Raw genomic sequence first — 23419 nt, forward strand, 5'->3', positions numbered from 1 at the left:
AAGGGAGGCATCACCATCACTGCTGTGTGGATTGGGCTTGTAGTTTGTAATTGCCTGAACACCCTGCCACATACGACGTGTGTCTCTGGTGCTGCTGAATTGTTTGTTGATCTTCTGCGTATGCCCACTTAGCTCTCCTTATAGCACGAGACAGGTTGGCTCTGGTCACCCTAAGGGCGCCTTGTCTCCAGATCTGAAGGCTGCATTTCTGATCTTGAGCAGCTTGTGCACTTCTCTTGTCATCCAGGGCTTTTGGTTGGCTCTAGTGGTAACATCCTTGGTAACAGTAACATCCTCTATGCATTTGGAGATGTAGCCAGTCACAGAGTCTGTGTACTCCTCCAGATTGATGGAGTCACCATCCATAGCAGCCTCTCTGAAAATGTCCCAGTCTGTCAATTCGAAGCAGTCTTGGAGAGCTGAAACCGCACCAACCTGCCACACTCTGATGCTCTTGCGGGCTGGTTTAGTGCGCTTCAGCAGGGACTTGTATGCAGGAACCATAAAAACGCTGATATGATCTGAACAGCCCAGGTGAGGGTGGGGTAGTGCCTTGTAGGCGTCAGGAGCTCATGTAAACATTGTCCAGACAGCTTCCCTCTAGTTGCAAAGTTCACATTCTGGGAGAATTTTGGGAGAAATGACTTCAAGTTGGCATGATTGAAGTCTCCAGCAATAATGAAAAATGCCTCGGGTGCGTCGTTTGCAGTTTGCTGATGATCTCGTAGAGATCCGCTAGCCTGGTTAGCATTTGCGCTAGGCGGGAGGTAGACCGCCACCACCATCACGCAACTGTATTCCCTCGGCAGGTAGAAAGGCCGACACCTTACTGATAAAACCTCTATCAGCGGGGAACAGTGTCGCGCAACTGAGGCAGCGTTAGTACACCACTCTCTGTTCACATAAACACACAGTCCGCCCGCGGGTCTTACCGGACAAAGAGGCGTCTCTGTCCGCTCGGAAGATGGTCAGTCCGTCTAGCTGGATTGCCGAGTCTGCAATGTTTTCCTGGAGCCATGTCTCAGTGAAAATAAAGATGCAGCAGTCTCTCATTTCCCGCTGCAGCTTTATATAATCCAGCTTGTTGTCCAGCGATCGGACGTTCGCAAGCAGAATAGACGGTATCGCAGGTCTGGTGGGGTTAGTTTTTAGCCTTGTGCGAACACCGCCGCGTTTACCTCGTTTCTGTTTCCGATCTCTGCGCTGCGTTTGCCAACTCAGCTTCTCAGGCTGCCGGTAAGCAAAGGCTGCGGAGCGTCTCAGTCACCTCACTGGGTATTTCGGCGCAGTTTCTTTGGAAATCTAGCAGGATTTGCCGCTCGTAAATGTATGTCTGCGTACTACTATCACTTAAATCTACTTTTCTACTTATACTAGTTAACAAAGACGAACAAAGATTAACACTAAACACTGCAGACTCGGGAGCTCTGTAAGCCGCAGCCTGCACGGGCGCCGCCATACTTCATACATATAGCCCAGACAAGTGCAAACACGGGACCCCTTTTCTACACCACAACAAAATAATATTAAGGCGATTCACACTTTCTTTTGCACGTATACGATTATGAGGTTCTCACCCCGGATTATGAAGACACGCACACGAACAGAGGACTGACAGTGCCATCACAGCTGATTAATGGCAGGGACGTCTTACCAGTCTACACAAGACCCACCGCGACTGTCCTCAAAAGGCGATCATAACGTCAGCGAACACATCTCTCTATACTATATAAAAGAAAAAGGCAACTTTCCTTTCTTTACACCTTTTTTCCTTTTATCCCAAACCAAAGCCTTTCTCGCTTAACACTGCAGAGGACACAAAACTAATTTTCTTTAAATGCCGGTTAGGCACATTACCAGAGGCACAAATTTGAAAGTTCACATAGAAAATGTAATTTCTATACCACAGCCGTCGTGTAGCCTTTCAAAAGGGATCTACTACCGAGAGATGATCCATATACATTTTAGCTGCTGTTAGTTACTTACCTGTTGTGTTACACAGTCTTTAAAATGTAGTTTACCCGCAACCACTCCAGTAGTGCTCAATGTACCTGTACTTCTTAAACGTTAATGTTTTACTGTTTAATAACTTATAGACTATATTTTATTATTTCTCTCTTGCACTCAGTGACCAAAGCTGTACACACACATATATAAAAGCTATACACACAAGTATATGTATGTGTATATATATGTATGTATGTATGTATGTGTATATATATACACACACACCCCTATCTACATTATATATATATATATATATATATATATATTACACACACACACGACGTCAGATAATGCATACACACACATATATATAATTTGTGTGTGTGTATGTATGTATGTGTGTGTATATATGATGTAGATAGGTATGTATATATATATGTGTGTATATGTAGATATGAAGATATGTATATGTATGTATGTATGTGTGTGTGTGTGTGTGTGTGTGTGTGTGTATATATATATGACATCAGCAATCCAAGCTGTGAGAAAACAGTAAAAAGGAGGCGTGTCAGACGTCGTGGTACATTTTCTGATGCAGCTAGACGAAAAAACTTTGTGACGCTGCCGCCAAATACACAAAACAATTATGTTGACAATCATGTTATATTATTTTTAAAATGTTTCCTTTTCTTTTTCATAACTTCTTTAACACTACTTCTCGCTGCCAAGCGGTATATATATATATATATATATATATATATATATATATATATATATATATATATTTAGATAGAGATATATATATATTTAGATAGAGATATATATATATATAGATGGATATGAGAACAACATATATATATATATATATATATATATATATAGATATATATATATATATATATAGACATGGATATATATAGATAGATAGATAGCTATGAGAACAACACTCATATCAATGACAAAACAATTACATTAACAATCATGTTACGTTATTTTTAAAATTTTTCCTTTTCTTTTTCGTACCTTCTTTAACACACTACTTCTCCGCTGCGAAGCGCAGGTATTCTGCTAGTATATATATGTATGTATGTATGTATGTAATGTATATGTATATATATATATATATATATATATATATATATATTTAGTGATATTTTCCCGGACACCTCCAGTCGGAGACCACATCTTTATAGACACACACGTTTATTTTTCCCCAAATAAACACAGGATCCTGTCCCGAACAACACACAGAGCACCTGGGAATAAACCTTCTCTTTCTCTCAGTCCTTCGCCGCTTCTATTCTCCTCCTGGGAGTTTGTTGACTGTTAGGAGGCAGCGCCTTTTATTCCCGCCTGGATGCATTCCAGGTGGCTGGAAACAATCTATCTTGCCTGGTGTGGCAGAAGTGACAATTATCCAGGTCCGATGAAGCTTGAGGTGCCCCCTGGCGGTGGCCACGGGTCCAAACAGGCCAAAACCCTTTTTCTCCTTTCCCGTGGTCCTTTACTAGTCCAGGGCAGTTGCTCTGTCTTGACCTGGAAGCTGTTATTGTCCCTTTCCGGTCCTTCCAGGCATCCTGGCCAGGTAATGACCTGGCAATCTGCCACAAATATATATACATACACATACTGAGTATACTTTATACATAAAATATATGTTGGCCTACCTTGCATAACTGAATAACCTTTATGGCACAATAACAATTCAATACATTTATAGTCACTGCAATATTTGGATTTAATAATCTTCATGTGGGAAAAGGCTCACTTGCATAAATAAGTAGAGCAGAATTATGCAGTCAAGGAGGTAGCACATTTCCTCAGGTTTGGGTACTTTTCCTCTGTAAGTTCCAAAACTGTCCAAGAGCCCCAAACTTCAGCTGAATGTCATCCTGTAGTGTCAAAATCTCATCCTCCACTGTAGAAGAGTTTTAGGTGAAACAGTTTTGCAATTTTTGATGCGGTTGAATCACCCACAACATCTTCCCTAAACGGATAGCACTTAAATGTATTGAGTGGCTCAAGTAAAGCTGAGTATTGAAACTGTCTGTCAAAGCCTGGCAGGCAATTTTCAATCTGCTCTGTGTGGCGAATGCTGTCAAGTTGCGCACATGCCTTCCATTGCGTCTCCAGCTCTGACGCAAGGTTTTTGATGTTCCCCAAATCAAGATGCTACAGCTTTGAGGACAGATGTAGCATTTTTTGTTTGAAAGCATTAACTGAGCTAATCATATTGGCCATGGAGTTCTCCTTGCAGCTATAAATTAAGCTCATTCAACATGTTGGTCAGATCGGGGAAAAAAAAAAGTCTAGCGGCCATTGATCGTTATTAAGTTGCTTGCATTCTGCATGTTTAATGACAAGGAGAAATGCCTTTTTCTCCAGCCAGGGGTCTTGAAATCTCAGCAGGAATTTCTCCCTAGCCATCTGTCTCAACGAAGGCATCTTTTATCATCTCTCCATCTTGGAATGATTTCTTATTATTAATGATCGAGTGACTCACCCAGAATGATGCTTCGGTGTGTCTGCCTTTGCTTTTGAATTCAGCTGAATGAAAAATGACGGCTGTCCTATTAACTGAGATTTTAGTTCCTTCTTCTTTCTCTTTCTCAGATCGCTTTTTGGATTGAAGTCAGTTTCGTAGTTTTTATGAACAGTTCGAAAGTGCCTTTGTACATTTTCCTTCTTTGAAATAGCAATAATAGATTGACAGATCAGACAAACCGCACTTCGATTGTGACATTGTGAGAAAAAAAATCATCTTCCACATCCAGCCCATAAAAAACAATTTTTTTTTTTTAAACCCTTCTTTAGTTGATATAAATTGGAAGACTAACAAGATCACAGCCGTAGTTTTGTGGTAGCCCTTTCGTTTGATCGTGTATGCGGGATGACCAGTGTATTAGAAGAAAAGAGATCCCAGACTGACTGCCCTGTATGTCAATAAAGTGGCAAATGCCATAGGGAGGATATATAGACTAACGTTTAAAAAATTTTTTTTTGAATGCAACACGATCCACCTGCACTACCTTTCTGATCTACCGGTCGATCGCGATCGACGTATTGGGTACCCCTTCATTAAAGCATTAAATGTTGCTTTCCTTATTCGTAGAACAATTATCTTTTTAAGTATTAGGAAAATTTAAAAGCATTTGTAGGGCATTCTTGCACAGTTGACCCAAGTCATTCTTTCAGTATTTTATTAGTAGAAGTTGATCTGGGAAAGGCAAATTTGATTAGGAACATTAAATATGTAGACAGTGAAATAGTGTATGCTCTAAATCTTTTTTGTGTCGTTTTTTCCATTAGAAGAATTACTTAACTTCCCTGCAATTACAGAAAACTTTATCATTCGGGGTCATTTTTGCTAAATCGCTTGTAATTCGACCTCTCCAAATTAGAATCATTGCTGTTATTGAACTATCTGGAGTATAAACACATGTTTGGTCTCTTTGTAAAGGTAACATTCTCTAGTTTCACCCTTAGTAGTCAGAATCACTGTAGGTGTGACTGATCAAAAGTTATGCACATTAGAACTCACAAAAAAAACGAATTTTTTTGTTCTTGCCTAAGTTTTTTTTATGAAAATAAAGGAAAATAAAGCTGCAGTAGGTAGGTGGGGACAGAAACACATTATGTACCAACAGAATAACCTGTTGACTACTCAAATTTCAAATTTGAAAAGAATACCTGTAAAAATGACATTTTTTACACCAGTTTTTATGTGGGCATGCCCAGGGGCTTTTTAGAGGGACCATTATCCACATTTTGGAACATATGGAAAAAGTGTAATAACTTTGAATGCTTCAACCCACATATATCAATAAGGGCTCTACTGAAAGCTTACACCTAAAGGAATCTATATCTACACACAGTGTCACTCTATTAGTTATGGAAATTCATGTTCCATAATAAAACAATAAAAATACACATTTCTATGTAAAAATAGTCAATACAAGTTATGGGCCAAAAATATATTTATATTTTTAATTTTTTACTTTTTTTTTTTATAAAATGCACACAAACTATATATATTTCTTTTACAAACTGTTACAACACAGCTCAGCGTTTTCCATGTGCCACTTGATGGCAGCAATCACTAGCAAGCAGAAAGCACAAGGGTGGCACGTCGCTCTCTCCCATTAGACGTCCCGTGTGCCGGTTGAATACTTTTGCAACGCGTACATGCATCTATTATTTAATCGAGCAATTATTTACGTTTAAACTTCTACTTTTATTCATATGTAAACTGCGAAAAAACTTGGCGAAATCACAATAAACAACCACGCACCAACTCTGCAGACTGGCACAAATGCCACCTTCACGCAGCTCCGATCGTTTTGTTTACAAGTTAGTATAGCAAGTTACATATCAAAATGCTCGGCTGCTCATTGGCTGTAAGTTTTGAGTGTCAGTCACAGTGTCCAATCAAACTGGTAGATTCTACCAGAGTTCAGAGCTATACGTCACCCTGCAAGCTTTCTGTGACACTGGTTGGCTATACGAGGTGCCAGTCAACCCCAGACCCATCGTAATTGGCCAACTTAGGTGTGTTTCGAAAGCTAACACTTCCGTGTTTCATGCGGTAGCATGGTTATCGCCGACAGAAACAAATTACGTCTAATATGAGCAATATAAGTGAAAAAAAATTACTTAGGTGGTCTCAAGTTATGAAACGTTTTCTGGAGTTTTTGTCCCTTTGAGAATATATCGTGTGTTTTGGACCTAAATTTTTTTTATTGATTTATATTCACTGGAGCCTTACGGACACAATGGGATCAATACTGCTCGGAAATATTGATGTTTGACTTGCAGGGGGTCTTCAAAGGTAGGCACAGTCAACTCTTAAAAGTATGTACTTCTCTGTAAAAAAGGTTTTAGTGTCAGTGCTGTGGTTGTTGTGTGTCAAAATGGTTTATATCATCGGAAAGATGAGACTTTGAAGTTTCATTTGATGGGTAGGGTGTCAAGATGCATGGCAGATGGGCATGCACACATTACTGTAACGTTTTTGAACCGCTGTTAAGTCCCGGGACCGGTACGTGTGCGCGTTAAGAGGTTAAAGAAATACTAATTTTATTTATAAATTGTATGAGAGAAGTTATGCCTAGATTAAAAAGTCTTTAATTGAGTAAATTGCTGGGACTACAATATATTTATCCTAGAGTACTGAAGGAGATTTGTGAGTACATACATAAATCCTTGAAAAATCACTACACATTCGGGAAATTCTTGCAGACTAGAAGATAACAAAATTTTGTTCCAAATATCTAAGTGGTTGGTTGGATTGATCCAAGTAATTATAGCCCAGTAAGTGTAAAGGGTAAGTTACTTATTTTTCATGTCAAGCTTCTTTTGCAGCTTTCAGTGCCAGTGTTGTGATTTCTTCTAGTGTTTACTTTTCACCTCAAAACATTATGTCCAAGTGCAGTTGTGTTAATGAACAGGTAATTGCTGTCACTGTTTTGTAGAAAACTGGACAATAACCACTTGGACGTGAATCTCGTTCTCTAGGTTATATAAATATAACAACAAAGAATGTTACAAGTGAAAAGCAGCCCCTGCCACAATTACCTTATGTAACATTGCAATGTGTTTTCACACACTTGCACCAGTTTCAACATAAATGAAAGATTTAAGTACAAGTGACATATGCAAAAATTTTATGGCAGATACAATATGTACTCAAATTATATGATTTCATATCATAATTACAGCTATGCGCTCTATATCACTCTTTTGTCCAGAGCATGATATGTTACAAACCATGTGAGAATGTAATTATTGATGAAACAAAATTGGAAAGACTAAAGGGAATCTGAAGTTACTGTGATGCTTTGGGCAACTGTGGAAAAATTACAAAATTCTAGCCATGATGGATACTTTGATCAGACGAGAGAACAGGAAACATATCCTTTCTTTAAGAAAAATAGTGCCAAGAATCAGTGATCAAATGTGTTCCTTCCACTTTTCTTTTGTTGCCACAAGCATGCATTTTTACACATTTGGTTCCCCGCCCATTGAGTTCCATTTTCAAATGCAAAGACAGACTAGGTATTTTTTTTTATTTAGAAAGAAATGCTTAACTTTAGAACACAGTTTCATATGGAAAATGAATATATATCATATAATTGTGAAGTGATGTCTTTAAATTGATAAACGCCAAACCTCTCTTTTAAAGTGAATCATGGGGAAATTATTATAAGTGGTTAATAAGGAAAATATCAAAATTTACATGGCACAAACAACAGAATTAATAAATAGTGAAAATGGGTTTATATGAGGATATTGTGTTTTACTAATATCCCAGAATTCTGCGAGGATAAAAACAAAAGAGCATAATCGAAGTTGCACCTGGGCATAATTCAGACTTGAGCTGATTTGTGGCAGTTGAAATTTAATTTAAGTAATGTTTTACAATTGCAAAGTGAAAATGTTAGAGTTGTATAAACAAAAAGAGGTTAAAATATTGTTATACACCTTATGAGAATAACCTTGGACAGTGGAATCAGCTCACTGTCCTTTTCCAGATTGTGTGTACAGAAGCAACTAGCAAGGCTAAGTACTGTATGCTATATGTTATATAGCTGGATGTGTGGAAGTGCAAGTCGAGGGAGGTTATTCTTAAGGGATATAACACATTTCTGGTTTGCTTTTTACAAAAACGACACAGCAGCACTTACAAAACTCTAGAGAAGAGCAGCTAGGCTGTTTCTAGGACTGGGTGGTATGAGCTATTATGATAGATTGAAGGAGTTGTGTCTTTTCAGTTCCAGTAAACAGAAAATATGAGGTGGCATGACTGAAGTGTTCAAAATTATAAAGGAAATATGCATGGTGAATCTCAGCTATTGTTTTAATAAGACCTCCGGGACACAGGTTGAAGCTGGTTATAATTTTTTCCCATATGTTAGAAAGATGTACTTCATACAGAGAACAATAGCTACATGCAATAAATTACCAACTACTGTGGCAGATAATTGTAGTCTGTGTTTGTTTAAAACTTGATTTGATATTGTTAGCTGAAAAGGATTTACAAGCCTCGTTGGATTGGCCTGTATCTAAGAAATAGGTTGAAATTCCCAAACATGTAAAGAGTATATTTATAATTTCATTGGTAATATTGTGTGCATGTAAGTTGACAAAGCAATTGGGCTCACAGTCAATGGTGATGTGTTCACTATTTATTATATCATTTGGCTACAAAAGTGTTTCTGTGCTTGTAGGTAAAAGCTCACAAAAACTGTATGGGTATTTATAGATACCTCTCCTGTTGGCTACGGTCAGTTTTTGGGACTCTATGTTCGGAAAGTCATTGTACAAAAATAGCTCAACTGGTGGAGTTGCAAAGGTGGAAATAAAAGTATTAGTGTTCACTTCAGGTTTGCCAGAATGCACTTACATGATCCTCAAGAATTGTAGAATAAATTTCTTGAACAAACAATTCAAAAATGTCATTATTTGACCAACATGGACCTTATCTTTAAAGAAGGACACTAACCATACATTTCAAAGTAGGAACATAATACCAGAACTCCAAACATAAGACTGCTTTTGTTATGGTTTGCATTGCTACATCAGTATCTACTTGTAAATTACTTGCCATCAGTGACAATAACGTAAAATTCTACTGTATGCAGAAAATACTTCAGCAGGTCATGTCTGAATTTTATTGTTTTACAATGACCCAGTCAAAGTACAGATCTTTATCCCGTTAAAGTGCTGGACATGAAATGATCAGTTCTTGCTCAAATTTCCAAAAGCGTTATTTGTCTGAAGTTATTTTATAAGCAGAAGTAGGTAGGATTGTTTAAGGGTACTCTTGTAGGCTACTAAACTACTGAAAAAGTCATGGTGTGTTTGCCTTGCCATAAATTATATAACCAAAAATAAAATTCCAAGTGGCATTGATCTATTTAATAACTGTCTTTAAGTACATATAAACAGTCTTATTTGTTAACAATGATTAGCTTTAAAGATCTGATACCACTTTATGTGTAAAATGTAAGCCATAATTCAGAAAATCAGTTGGTTTCAATAGATTTTCACTGGTCTCATTGATTTTATTAATTATAAATAATTTTTGCTCAGTTCTGTTTTACAATTTGTTTAGAAATTCATTTTGTTTATACCACTGATTAAGCCAACAAATAGTATGTTTTTTCATTCCTCCACTTTGCATTTACAGAAATTCTTGTTTTCTATATAAAGATGTATATATTTTATTTTATTTTTATTTTTATTTTTTTCATTTTTTTTATTTATTTTTTTATTACTATTTAATTTAATATTGCTTCTTTGTATCAGTATACTGCTGCTAGATTATGTGAATTTCCCCTTGGGATTAATAAAGTATCTATCTATCTATCTATCTATCTATATTTATATTGATTTGCATATTAAAATATTTGAAACTCTGGGAGGAGTCGGAGTGGGGATTTCCACCCAAATCGTTGGGATTTCCAAAGGGGAAGTGCCTGCAACTTAGAGTTCACACAGATTTATGCATCTATATTTTTTTGTGCGAACTCGCATTTCCGCTTTTGTCCGTACCCCATGTTTTAGTGTGAATTCTACGCACGGTGTTATACATGAAGCCCCTTGAGTCCTGGAATTAACCTAGGTGCTCTTCACTGGACTTCTTATAGCGCTTTTCTTAGAGAACAACATTGTACACAGTACTAACTAAGTCTAACCTGTGCGTTATAAAGCTTAAGGATAACCTCCTTTGGCTTGTACTCTACACATCGTACTATATAGCCTAACATTCTGTTAGCCTTATGACAGTTGATAGTGTTGAGTCCACTACATCTCCTGAATCCTTCTCATACTGGTACAAAGGTATACTTTGAATTTTCAGACCTTCCGTTGTATATTCAAACCTAACATATTTACTTTTTATGTTTAATACTGTACATTTACTTTAAATTTCATCTGCCACAAATCTCAAGCCTGCATTCTTTCCAAGCCCCTCTCTAATGATTCAACAGATTCTAGATCAGGGGTGCCCAATGCGTCGATCGCGATCGACTGGTAGATCGCAAAGGTAGTGCAGGTAGATCACGTTGCATTCAAAAAACATTTGTTTTAAATGTTAGTCTATCATATATCCTCCCTATGGCATTTGCCACATGATTGACATACAGGGTGGCCAGTCTGAGATCTCTTCTCTTCTAACACACTGGTCATCCTGCATTCACAATCAAACATGCGAGCTACTGCAAAACTCTGGCTGTGATGTAGTTAGCTTTCCAATTTATATCGACTAAAGAACCTCTGTAGGGTCCAGGTATCGCCTCATGCTACCAGTAGTGACACTGACTGTAGCCAAATGCAAAACTAGTGAAGAAACAGTCAGAAAAGATGAGGAAGGAAAAATGTCAGTGGCCTCCACCTGTTAAACCATTCCTGTTTTGGGGGTCATCTCATTGTTGCCCCTCTAGTGCATCTGTTGTTAATTTCATTAACACCACAGCAGCTGAAACTGATTAACAACCCCCTCTGCTACTTAACTGACCAGATTAATATCCCAGAAGTTTCATTGACTTTATGCTATACCCTGATTAAAAAGTGTTCCTTTAATTCTTTTGAGCAGTATATATATATAAATATATATATGTGTGTATATATATATATTATATAAATATATATATGTGTGTATTTATATATATAAATATATATATGTGTGTATTTATATATATATATATATATATATATATATATATATATATATATAGTGTGTGTGTATGTATATATATATATATATATATATATATATATATATATATATATATATATATATAGGCTTGTGCCTGTTCCAGACCGCGAGGGGCCGTCCGTCCTGGTTATATTGGGGGCCTCGGGTAAGGGGCTTGGAAGCCCAGCCCTGTACGGGACCCGTGGCCACCGCCAGGCGGCGCCCCGATGCCGGTTCATCCCGTGTGGTCCTCGGCCGAGGCTGGAGCCCGGCCGGGACGCTTGGAGGACCAGAGGAGGGCGTGTGCCTCCTCCAGACCGAGAAGGGGCGTCCGTCCTGGTTATGCAGGAGGCCTCGGGTAGGGGGCTTTGAAGCCCAGCCCTGTAGGGACCCGTGGCCACCGCCAGGCGGCGCCAGTGCCTATTTTTCCCGGGAGCCCGGCACTTCCGCCATACCAGGAAGTGCCGGGGTGAAGACGACCGGGGAGACACGGACGGCTTCCGGGTGCGCAGCCGGCGCTTCCGCCACACAGGGGTGTTGTCAACGTTAAGTGCCGGGAAGCAGCTGGAGCCCATCTGGGTTCCCATTAAAGGGGCCGCCTCCCTCCAGTCATTGGTGGATGTCGGGAGGTAGCAGGACTGAACTGGAGAGAGAGGATGGGAGGCGGCCAGGAAGGCACAAAGACTGTGGGCCCTGGACTTTGGGGAAATCGGTGCAGAGGCACTGGGGTGTGAGTGCACGTGACTTTGGACATTGTAAATATTGTATATAGTGTAAATAAACGGTGTGATGGGTGAAAACATGTTGTCCGTCTGTCTGTGCCGGGGCCAGCTTTCACTATATATATATATATATATATATATATATATATATATATATATATATATATATATATATATATATATATAGTGTGTGTATATACATATACTGTACATTGTCATTGTTATCGGACAAGTAATTGTTGGTGAGTAACTAATTAATTTTCTACTTACAGTACTTAGTACATGTACGTACGTTTAGTGTCACTGTACACACACATTTACTGTATACTATTTTTGTTGCATTGTACGTATTTATTGCTGGTGGCATGTCTATCGTAATGGCTGTAACATATATGATATTGGAGACACTCAATATCTTTAAAATAATATTTAGGTTTTACTGTATATAAACAGTGTGTTTATATACATAATTTCAATGAATCTTACCTAATATCTAAGAGAATACAAAGGGGTTATGCTGTATAACACTGTGGGGAATATTTATAAACAGTGTGGGAGAGTTTATAAGGGCTTAAAATATATACACTTCGCGGATTTTCACCTATTGCGGGGGAGTCTGGAACGCAACCCCCGCGATCGAGGAGGGATTACTGTACATATACGTAGTGTGTGTGTGTGTATATATATATATATATATATATATATATATATATATATATATATATGTATACTAGCAAAATACCAGGCAGCAGCGGTGAAATACTGTCTGAATATTTTATTAATAAAAAGTAAACATTTTTAGACTGAATGAAAATATGTAAAAATTAATTGTTAAGGATCTCTGTATACCACGTTGTCAGTTCGCCCTCTGTTTGTAATATGACTAAGCTGTGTGCTGAGCTCACTCTTGAGCATGCAACATACAGTTGGCCATGTGAAAAGCAATCCGCCTCAAATCAATGCCAACCTTTTGTAGTGTTTGTCCCTGAGACTTATTAATTGTCATTGTGAAGCAGAGCCTTACTGGAAATTGAACACGTTTGAATTGAAATGGGAGATTAGATGGTATAACGGGGATGCGAGGAATAAAAACTGTGTCAGCTGAGGCACTGCCAGTAAATATAGTTGCTTCAATTAGGTTGTTTTATAGAGATGTGACCTGATGTCTTGTGCCGTTACAAAGTTTCGGTGGTTGTAAGTTTCTGCTTCCTTGGCGAAGGTCGTAAACGAAAGAAGACACCGCAGTGAACACAGAAGAGAACCCGTGGATTAAATAAAACCTACACAATAACTGTAACAATCGTAACAAATGAACAATAAAATAGAAGAGAACCTGTGAATTAAATAAAAAGGTTGCTTCGTTGGTGAAGCAAGGAAAAAGCACTTTCTTATATTTCGTTCGTTTTTAAAACAGTGCAGAAGCTGTGAGAAAGCTGCTTCCTTGGCGAAGCTCATAAACGAAAGAAGACACCGCAGTGAACACAGAAGAGAACCCGTGGATCAAATAAAACCTACACAATAACTATAAAAATCGTAATAAATGAACAATGAAACAGCGGAGAACCCGTGGATTAAATAAAAAGGCTGCTTGTTTGCAAGCAAGGAAAAAGGACTTTCTTATATATCGCTCGCTTATAAAACAGTGCAGAAGCTCTGAGAAAGCTGCTTCCTTCGCAAAGTAAGGAAAAGACTGAAGAGACGGCGTGGACGCGGTAAGTGTTCGGCAAGGCAGCTGAAGCGCTGCATTATGGGATCTGTAGTTTATTGTGTTACCAGTGCTTCATATCCCCGGGCCATTAATAACAATAATACAGTATATAAAATGATCTCGGGCGGATATAATTACACTGGCTGGATGTTGCCTGGGCCTTGACTTTGACACATATGGAGTAAATAGAACTTGAAAAGATATATTTTTTCGACATCGAGCCCGCGTGCTATTGTGGTTTTGCTTGCATGCCTCAATAAGTCATCCTCCCCTCACTCTTACTTTTTTACAGTTCATCTAATGAATACACTGAGTATGGCTTTACCAAAACAATCATTGATGGCGAATAAAGTATCCATTATTCGAGTATGTAGATCGGGGTATATATATATACCCGCGTATCGCAGCGGAGATGTAGTGTGTTAAAGAAGGTATGAAAAAGAAAAGGGAACATTTTCAAAATAACGTAACATGACTGTCAATATACAGTAATTGTTTTGTGAGTTTTACTGAGTGTTGCTGTCATCAAGGATTTGATTATCATTATTTCTTTCAATCAGGTTCGTATTTGTAGGATGTGTTGTGTTCAAGTTACATTCCGTGTTTGTCAATCGTTGTAAAGATGACAGGTTTCATTCATCGATTCGTTTCTTACTGCATCAATAAACAGCTCGTCTTCTTCTTTATCTGAGACCCGACACACTGCATGCACGGGTTTTTTTACACTGTGTTCCTTTAGCGGGACATTGACTTTTTCCACCGTGTGCTTTGTTTCCACAGTAGCTGCATTTATGAATATGCTTGTATGTATCAAACGCTTCATATTTTTTTGCTGCCTTTTCAATTGTGTAATTCATTTTTGTTCAGCGCTCTTTGGAACCGTTGCTTTTTGTCTGTGCACTGCGTCAGTTCACGTGAGCCGCTCGGTGTACATGCATCGAAGTTTCCCAGCTGTGCTGGTGCCATGTCGTGCTATGTCCATGGCTGTATCTAATGTTACCAAAGTCCCGCACTTAAAACTTTCTCTCGCAGTTTCGCTGAGTTTGTGCCAAACACCACGCTGACCATCTCATTTTCCTCTGCATAAGGACAGTCCTTCACCCGTGAATATTTACCTGTGGCAGTTTGCTATTGGATTGCCGCCGACGGACGGCCTTATATGGGTAGGCACTAAATTACAAACGCCAGCGACAGACTGTCTTAATTTAAAGTTTAGGTTTACATCGTGCTTTGTTTCCGAAGTAGCAGAACTCATGAACATGGTTGTATATGTCACTCGCTCACTTCTTATTGTTTCGCTGCCTTCTCAATTATATAATGCATGTTTTCTTCAGCGCTTTTTGGGCCTCTTCCTGGTTTTCTACGTACTGCGTGATTACGTGGAAGGCGTGTCACACGAAACTCCGCCCCCACGGGTTTCAAGCTCATCTCCATTACAGTAAATGGAGAAAAACAGCTTCCAGTTATGACCATTACGCGTAGAATTTTGAAATGAAACCTGCCCAACTTTTGTAAGGAAGCTGTAAGGAATAACCCTACCAAATTTCAGCCTTCTACCTACACGGGAAGTTGGAGAATTAGTGATGAGTCAGTCAGTCAGTGAGTGAGTCAGTGAGGGCTTTGCCGTTTATTTGTATAGATATAGTGTGTGTGTATGTGTGTATATATATATATGTATATGTATATATATATATATATATGTATATATATATATACATACACAGTGGTGTGAAAAACTATTTGCCCCCTTCCTGATTTCTTGTTCTTTTGCATGTTTGTCACACAAAATGTTTCTGATCATCAAACACATTTAACCATTAGTCAAATATAACACAAGTAAACACAAAATGCAGTTTTTAAATGATGGTTTTATTATTTAGGGAGAAAAAATCCAAACCTACATGGCCCTGTGTGAAAAGTAATTGCCCCTTGTTAAAAGTAACCTAGCTGTGGTGTATCACACCTGAGTTCAATTTCCTTAGCCACCCCCAGGCCTGATTACTGCCACACCTGTTTCAATCAAGAAATCACTTAAATAGGAGCTGCCTGACACAGAGAAGTAGACCAAAAGCAGTTCAAAAGCTAGACATCATGCCAAGATCCAAAGAAATTCAGGAACAAATGAGAACAGAAGTAACTGAAATCTATCAGTCTGGTAAAGGTTATAAAGCCATTTCTAAAGCTTTGGGACTCCAGCGAACTACAGTGAGAGCCATTATCCACAAATGGTAAAAACATGGAACAGTGGTGAACCTTCCTAGGAGTGGCCGGCCGACCAAAATTACCCCAAGAGCGCAGAGACGAATCATCCGAGAGGTCACAAAGACCCCAGGACAACGTCTAAAGAACTGCAGGCCTCACTTGCCTCAATTAAGGTCAGTGTTCACGACTCCACCATAAGAAAGAGACTGGGCAAAAACGGCCTACATGGCAGATTTCCAAGACGCAAACCACTGTCAAGCAAAAAGAACATTAGGGCTCGTCTCAATTTTCTAAGAAACATCTCAATGATTGAGAAGACTTTTGGGAAAATACCTTGTGGACTGATGAGACAAAAGTTGAACTTTTTGGAAGGCAAATGTCCCATTACATCTGGCGTAAAAGGAACACAGCATTTCAGAAAAAGAACATCATACTAACAGTAAAATATGGTGGTGGTAGTGTGATGGTCTGGGGTTGTTTTGCTGCTTCAGGACCTGGAAGGCTTGCTGTGATAGATGGAACCATGAATTCTACTGTCTACCAAAAATCCTGAAGGAGAATGTCCGCCATCTGTTCACAACTCAAGCTGAAGCGATCTTGGGTGCTGCAACAGGACAATGACCCAAAACACACCAGCAAACCCACCTCTGAATGGCTGAAGAAAAACAAAATGAAGACTTTGGAGTGGCCTAGTCAAAGTCCTGACCTGAATCCAATTGAGATGCTATGGCATGACCTTAAAAAGGCGGTTCATGCTGGAAAACCCTCAAATAAAGCTGAATTACAACAATTCTGCAAAGATGAGTGGGCCAAAATTCCTCCAGAGCGCTGCAAAAGACTCATTGCAAGTTATCGCAAACGCTTGATTGCAGTTATTGCTACTAAGGGTGGCCCAACCAGTTATTAGGTTCAGAGGGGCAATTACTTTTTCACACAGGCTTGTAGGTTTGGATTTTTTTTTCTCCCTAAATAATATAAACCATCATTTAAAAACTGCATTTTGTGTTTACTTGTGTTATATTTGACTAATGGTTAAATGTGTTTGATGATCAGAAACATTTTGTGTGACAAACATGCAAAAGAATAAGAAATCAGGAAGGGGCAAATAGTTTTTCACACCACTGTGTGTATATATATATATATATATATATATATATATATATATATATAGAGTGTGTGTGTATATATATATATATGTATATGTGTGTGTGTATATATATATATATATATATATATATATATATATATATATATATAGATAGTGTGTGTGTATATATATATGTATGTATGTACAGTATATGTATATTTATGTATGTATATATAGCATTTTTAATGTAGGTAACTCATTTCGACCTGGTCATTTCAAAAGTAGCTCGCAAGCATATATATTAAAAATTGCAGCAGCCCTACTATTGACCACTGAGGAATATGACTCTTAACTTAACCAATTTCAGATAAGGCTGCTTGCACCATAAACCTTTGCTTACTATGTTTTAGCAAAATCATATTGTTGTTTTAAGTTGAATGTATTGTCGTTTTTAGATGTCAAGAATAAAAAGTAGAAAGCATCTAATAGCATGTATAAATAATGGTTTGAGATATTGCTTAATTAACTTAATTTCAAATAACTGTTTAATAGCCTAAATGTTGGATTTGCACTTTTTTACATTTATCCTCATTTGTCCTCTTCATGGCCATTTTAATTTTAGAATTACATGTCTGCAAGAAGAACTGGTTGTTCTGCGTCGGGATTCTGCTAATTTGTACAGAAAGGATCACTTTGCATCTTCTACTACATCATTAAAGAATGAACTGCAGGTGCCTGGTCACTTCAAATTAGAAACCAGAAGCCTAACTCGACGAGCAGAGACTACTCTGGGTTCTTCTGAATCTTGGTTATGGAAACCTTTGAGTCGCACTGAATTATTGGCCATTTCCTCATCTGAAGATGAAGGAAACCTCCGCTTTGCCTATGAACTTCTTTCTTGGGTTGAAGAAACACAGGTATGAACCTCCTCCATTTATTTTATTTCAGATGACCTTTGCAAGTGTTTAGTGTAATCATAAGGTGGGCACAATAAAATGAAGTGCATACTTGGCCAAGTATGTCAAGTCCCTTCCGTCCCACTATCTAAATCAAATGAAAGTTTAGCGAAACCTACTATAAACAGCTGTTTAGGTTTTTGGTTTTAGAAAGAAAGAAATGAAGATTAATGGTTTGGCAACACTGCATATACTGATTTTGACAACAAATGTCTAAGTTTGGGAGATATTTAATGGGCACTCCCCCACTGGAATGCCTCAGTTTAGGCAATAAAACACTGGCAGGAGAAGGTGTCAATCATTATTCTTTGTCTAAGTCTTACAAGAGGCAACATTTAATGGCACAAGCAACTGTTACAAAAAAGGAGCATCCTTTTAGCTATATTTATACAATTCATTGGTTAGATCACAATTATATCATCTTATGCAGTATTATATCCTATGCAGAAGCGTCAATCTGAAGGATATTAAAGTCTGCAAAGTGGTGGCAGGGGCAGTGTAGTTAGACAGCACAGGATGGTGGAGATGGATGACGTTGGAGATCAAGAAGAGGAGGAAAGTGAGGGCAGAGCCAAGGAACAAATGGTGGAAGCTGAAAAAGAAAGGCTGCAAGGTTGAGTTTAGGGAGGAGGTAAGATAGGCAGTGGGTGGCAATGAAGAGTCACCAGAAAGCTGGGCAACTTCAGCAGAAGTAGTAAGGGTAACAGTACGAAGGGTGCTTGGCATGACATCTGGACAGAGGAAGGAGGAAAAGGAAACCTGGTGCTGGAATGGGGTTTAACAGGACAGTATACAAGGAAGAGGATGCTGAAGAAGTGGGATAGTCAGAGAGATGCAGAAAGTAAACTAGAGTACAAGGAGATAAGGCACAAGATGAAGAGAGTGGTGGCGAAGGCTAAAGAAAAGTCATATGATGAGTTGCATGAGAGGTTGAACACTAAGGAGGGAAAAAAGGACCTGTACTGATTGGCTAGACAGAGGGACCGAGCTGGGAAAGATGTGCAGCAGGTGAAGGTGATAAAGGGTAAAGATGGAAACACACTTACAAACGAGGAGGGTGTGTTGAACAGATGGAAAAAGTACTTTGAGAAGCTGATGAAAGAAGAGAATGAGATGGAGAGAAAGCCTAGATGATGTGAAAATAGTGAACCAGGAAGTACAATGGATTAGCCAGGAGGAAGTAAGAACAGCTATGAAGAATGGAAAAGGTGTTTGTCCAAATGACATACCTGTGGAGGTATGGAGGTGTTTAGGAGAGTTGGCAGTGGAGTTTTTAGCCAGATTGTTTAATGGAGTCCGGGAAGGTGTGTGGATGTCTGAGAAGTGGAGAAGGACTGCACTGGTACTGATTTTTAAGAATAAGGGGGATGTGCAGAGCTGTAGTAACTACAAGGGGATAAAATTGATGAGCCATAGCATGAAGTTATGGAAATGAGTAGTGTAAGGTTAAGAAGGGAAGTGATGATTAGTGAGCAGCATTATGGTTTCATGCCAAGAAAGAGCATCACAGATGCAGTGTTTGCTCAGATGGTGTTGATGGAGAAGTACAGAGAAGGCCAGAAGGAGTTGCATTGGACCTAGAGACAGCATATGACAGGGTGCCTCGAGAGGATTTATGATATTATATAAGGAAGTTGGGAGTGGTAGAGAGGTATGTAAGAGTTGTACAGGATATGTATGAGGGAAGTGTGACAGTGGTGAGGTCTGTGGAAGGAGTGATGGATGCATTCAATGTGGAGGTGGTATTACATGAGAGATTGGCTCTGAGCCCTTCATTTGCAATGGTGATGGACAGGTTGACAGACGAGATTAGACAGGAGTCCCCGTGGACTATGATGTTTGTTGATGACATTGTGATCTGTAGCGATAGTAGGGAGCAGGTAGTAGAGACCCTGGAGAGGTTGAAACATGCTCTAGAGAAGGAGATGAATGAAGGTCAGTAGGAACAAGATGGAATACATGTGTGTAAATGAGAGGGAGGTCAGTGGAATGGTGAGGATGCAAGGAGTAGAGTTGGCAAAGGTGGATGAGTTTAAATACTTGGAATCAACAGTACAGAGTAAAGGGGATTGTGGAAGAGAGATGAAAAAGAGAGTGCAGGCAGGGTGGAATGGGTGGAGAAGAGTATCAGGAGTAATTTATGACAGACTGCTATCAGCAAGAGTTAAAGGGAAGGTCTACAGGACATTAGTGAGACCATCTATGTTATATGGGTTGGAGACGGTGACACTGACCAGAAAGCAGAAGACAGAGTTGAAGGTGGCAGAGTTAAAGATGCTAAGATTTGCACTGTGTGTGACAAGGTTGGATAGGATTAGAAATAAGTACATTAGATTGTCAGCTCAAATTGGACGGTTGGGAGACAAACCTAATGTTTGTGTGAAATTTGCCTTGAACATGTTTGCAATTGTAACCCTGTGTTCCCGATTAACTCATTTTAATGTAATGGCTTGGATACAAGTACTGTACTTTTCCTTTTATAATTTTAAACGCTTGGATAATGTCACTTCTCAATCTTTGTTTGCTTAAACTGAAAAGGTTTTGCAGTCTTTCATCATAATTCATAATTAAGCCTAGTACCTCTTCAATTTCATGTTGTTTTGGTAAGTGTAGTTTTTATAATAACTCCCAGTCCAAGTTTCAGGCACGGAAATATTTTTTGATATAACCACAGAATGTTAAATACAGTAATCCCTCGCTATATCGCGCTTCAACTTTTGCAGCTTCACATTGATTTTATATGTAAGCATATCTAAATATATAACACAGATTTTTCGCTTCTTCGCGGGTTTCTGCGGACAATGGGTCTTTTTACTTCTGGTACATGCTTTCTCAGTTGGTTTGCCCAGTTGATTTCTTACAAGGGACGCTATTGGCGGATGGCTGAGAAGCTAACCAATCAGAGCACGTAGTTAAGTTTTTGTTTGCTGACTGGCACAGCGACAGAGCGCCGAATTCGATTCCACTTCGTTAACCAGGAAGTCTCGTGTCGCTCATTCAGCATCAACGTGTTTCGCTGTATAAAGAGTTAACTTTTGTGCTCTTTTGTGTTTATCTTTGTGCATAGTCAAGCCCTTCGTTATGGCTCCAAAACAATGTGCTCCTGCTACTGCTTCAGGGGCCGTGCCCAAGTGCCATCGGAAGATGCTAATGATTGCCGAAAAGGTAAAAGTTTTGGATATGTTGAAGGAAGGGAAAAGCTACACCGCTGCAGGACGCCATTACGGCATCAATGAGTCCGCGATTCTTTTTATTTAAAAAGGAGGAAAAGAATATAAGATCTACGGCCACAGTGTCCTTTTAACCAGGGCGCAAAACGAGTTGCAAGTGGATGTAATAAGGCGTTAGTCCAGATGGAATCTGCTTTAGGGATTTGGATTGAAGACTGCCAGAAGAACAACAATGGTGGTGCTACACAATCACCTGAAGAGGTGTAACGCTCTCCTTTGTTGTGCAGTAAAATTAAACTCATCATTATCGGACAAGTCGTCGTGTCTTTGTTGGTGAGTAACCATAATTAATTTTCTACGTACAGTACTTATTACATGTACGTACATTTAGTGTCACTGTACACACATTTACTGTATACGATTTTTCCTGCATTGTACGTATTTATTGCTGGTGGCCTGTCTATCGTAATGGCTGTAACATATGTGATATCGGAGACACTCGATATCTTTGAAATAATATTTAGGTTTTACTGTTTATAAACAGTGTGTTTACATACATAATTTCAATGAATCCTACTTAATATGTAAGAGAATACAAAGGGTTTATGCTGTATAATTGTGCGGGGAATATTTATAAACCGTATGGGAGAGTTTATACAGGCTTAAAATATATAAAAATAACCATACAAACATATGGTTTCTACTTCACGGATTTTCACCTATCACGGGGGGTTCTGGAACGCAACCCCCTCGATCGAGGAGGGATTACTGTATTGGTTGAACTTCATGGCACTGTAAATATGGGTCGTCTTTGGAATATGCTACAATATATTTTTATTGCTGTATTTTTTCTTTTTTAATTGTATTGCATTCTGTTAAGTAATTGTGTTCTTTAACTTTAAACAATGAAAACATAACCATCTTTATTGAACCCACATAATCCACTTTAGGAGCTGGAGCCTGTCAATGGAAGCACTAAGTAGAAGTCGGCTTGGTTGGGGTACCAGAGTTATTTCTACACCCTCACATGCTTATATGAGTCAATTTGCAGTTGGTAATTAACTTAGTATGCAAATCTGAGTTGATTAGACGCTACATTTTTGTTCAGCACACGCGGATAAGAATCTTGCATGATTGGCCATTACTATGTTTTTGTGAAATGAGGGATAGCACTGCTCTTGTGTTGATGTCAGTCACAATACTCCATACAGCTATTGAATTAAACACACTAGCATCATGCTGGATAAGTTTGGTAGTTCTCTGCCTGCCATCTATGCTCCTTCTTCAGCTTTTAAAGACTTATTAGTGCATTATTGTTATAAACTGTTTGAGATACTGTATAATTCAACCATTGACAAGTAGCATAACATATTAACACAGACTATGGTTTTTGTACTCCCAAGGCACCAGTGTTCACATTTAACCTGCCCCATGGGATTAATAAAGTTTATCTAATGTAAAAAATGTTTAATGCTCTTCTGAACATGTTCAACAGATTGGTGTCTCAGTGTATCTAATAATGATTTGGTGGCTGTGTTTCTGCACTGTTTTTGACTTTAATATTTGAACACCTTTTTAGAATGCAGGGCACTGAAAAAAAAAATGTTCTACCCAACTAGTGCTAAAATACTCACAAAAATGTCCACATGGACACCGTTTTGCCAGTGTAAAAACGCAGTTTTTTTAATAGTTGTCAGATTTTATATCATTCATATTGTACTTGTTAATACATACAGTACAATTTTACTGTCTGTGACAGAATTAAATTTTTTCATAATATTGTGACAGTTCAAGGCTTCCAGTAAAATTTAAAAATATGCAAGAATTAAAAGTGTACACCACCATACCATACCATACCAAGTGAGATCACCATACACATACCTGTATACTGTTTTATTTATTGTTGATATCTCCTGATGCTAACTATATG

General features: G+C 38.6%; 1 protein-coding gene across 4 annotated transcripts in view; it reads left to right on the forward strand.

The window, feature by feature from the left end:
* macf1a (microtubule actin crosslinking factor 1a) overlaps positions 1 to 23419 on the forward strand; it is an 826555-nt gene that overhangs the window by 251129 nt on the left and 552007 nt on the right. For all 4 annotated transcript variants that reach the window (XM_039739817.1, XM_039739818.1, XM_039739819.1 and 1 more), the window contains exon 14: positions 17986 to 18280. In XM_039739817.1, the coding sequence (XP_039595751.1) occupies positions 17986 to 18280 (295 nt within the window). The remainder of the gene's footprint in view (positions 1 to 17985; positions 18281 to 23419) is intronic.

The sequence above is a fragment of the Polypterus senegalus genome, chromosome 17 (assembly GCF_016835505.1).
Source record: "Polypterus senegalus isolate Bchr_013 chromosome 17, ASM1683550v1, whole genome shotgun sequence".
Lineage (NCBI taxonomy): Eukaryota > Metazoa > Chordata > Cladistia > Polypteriformes > Polypteridae > Polypterus > Polypterus senegalus.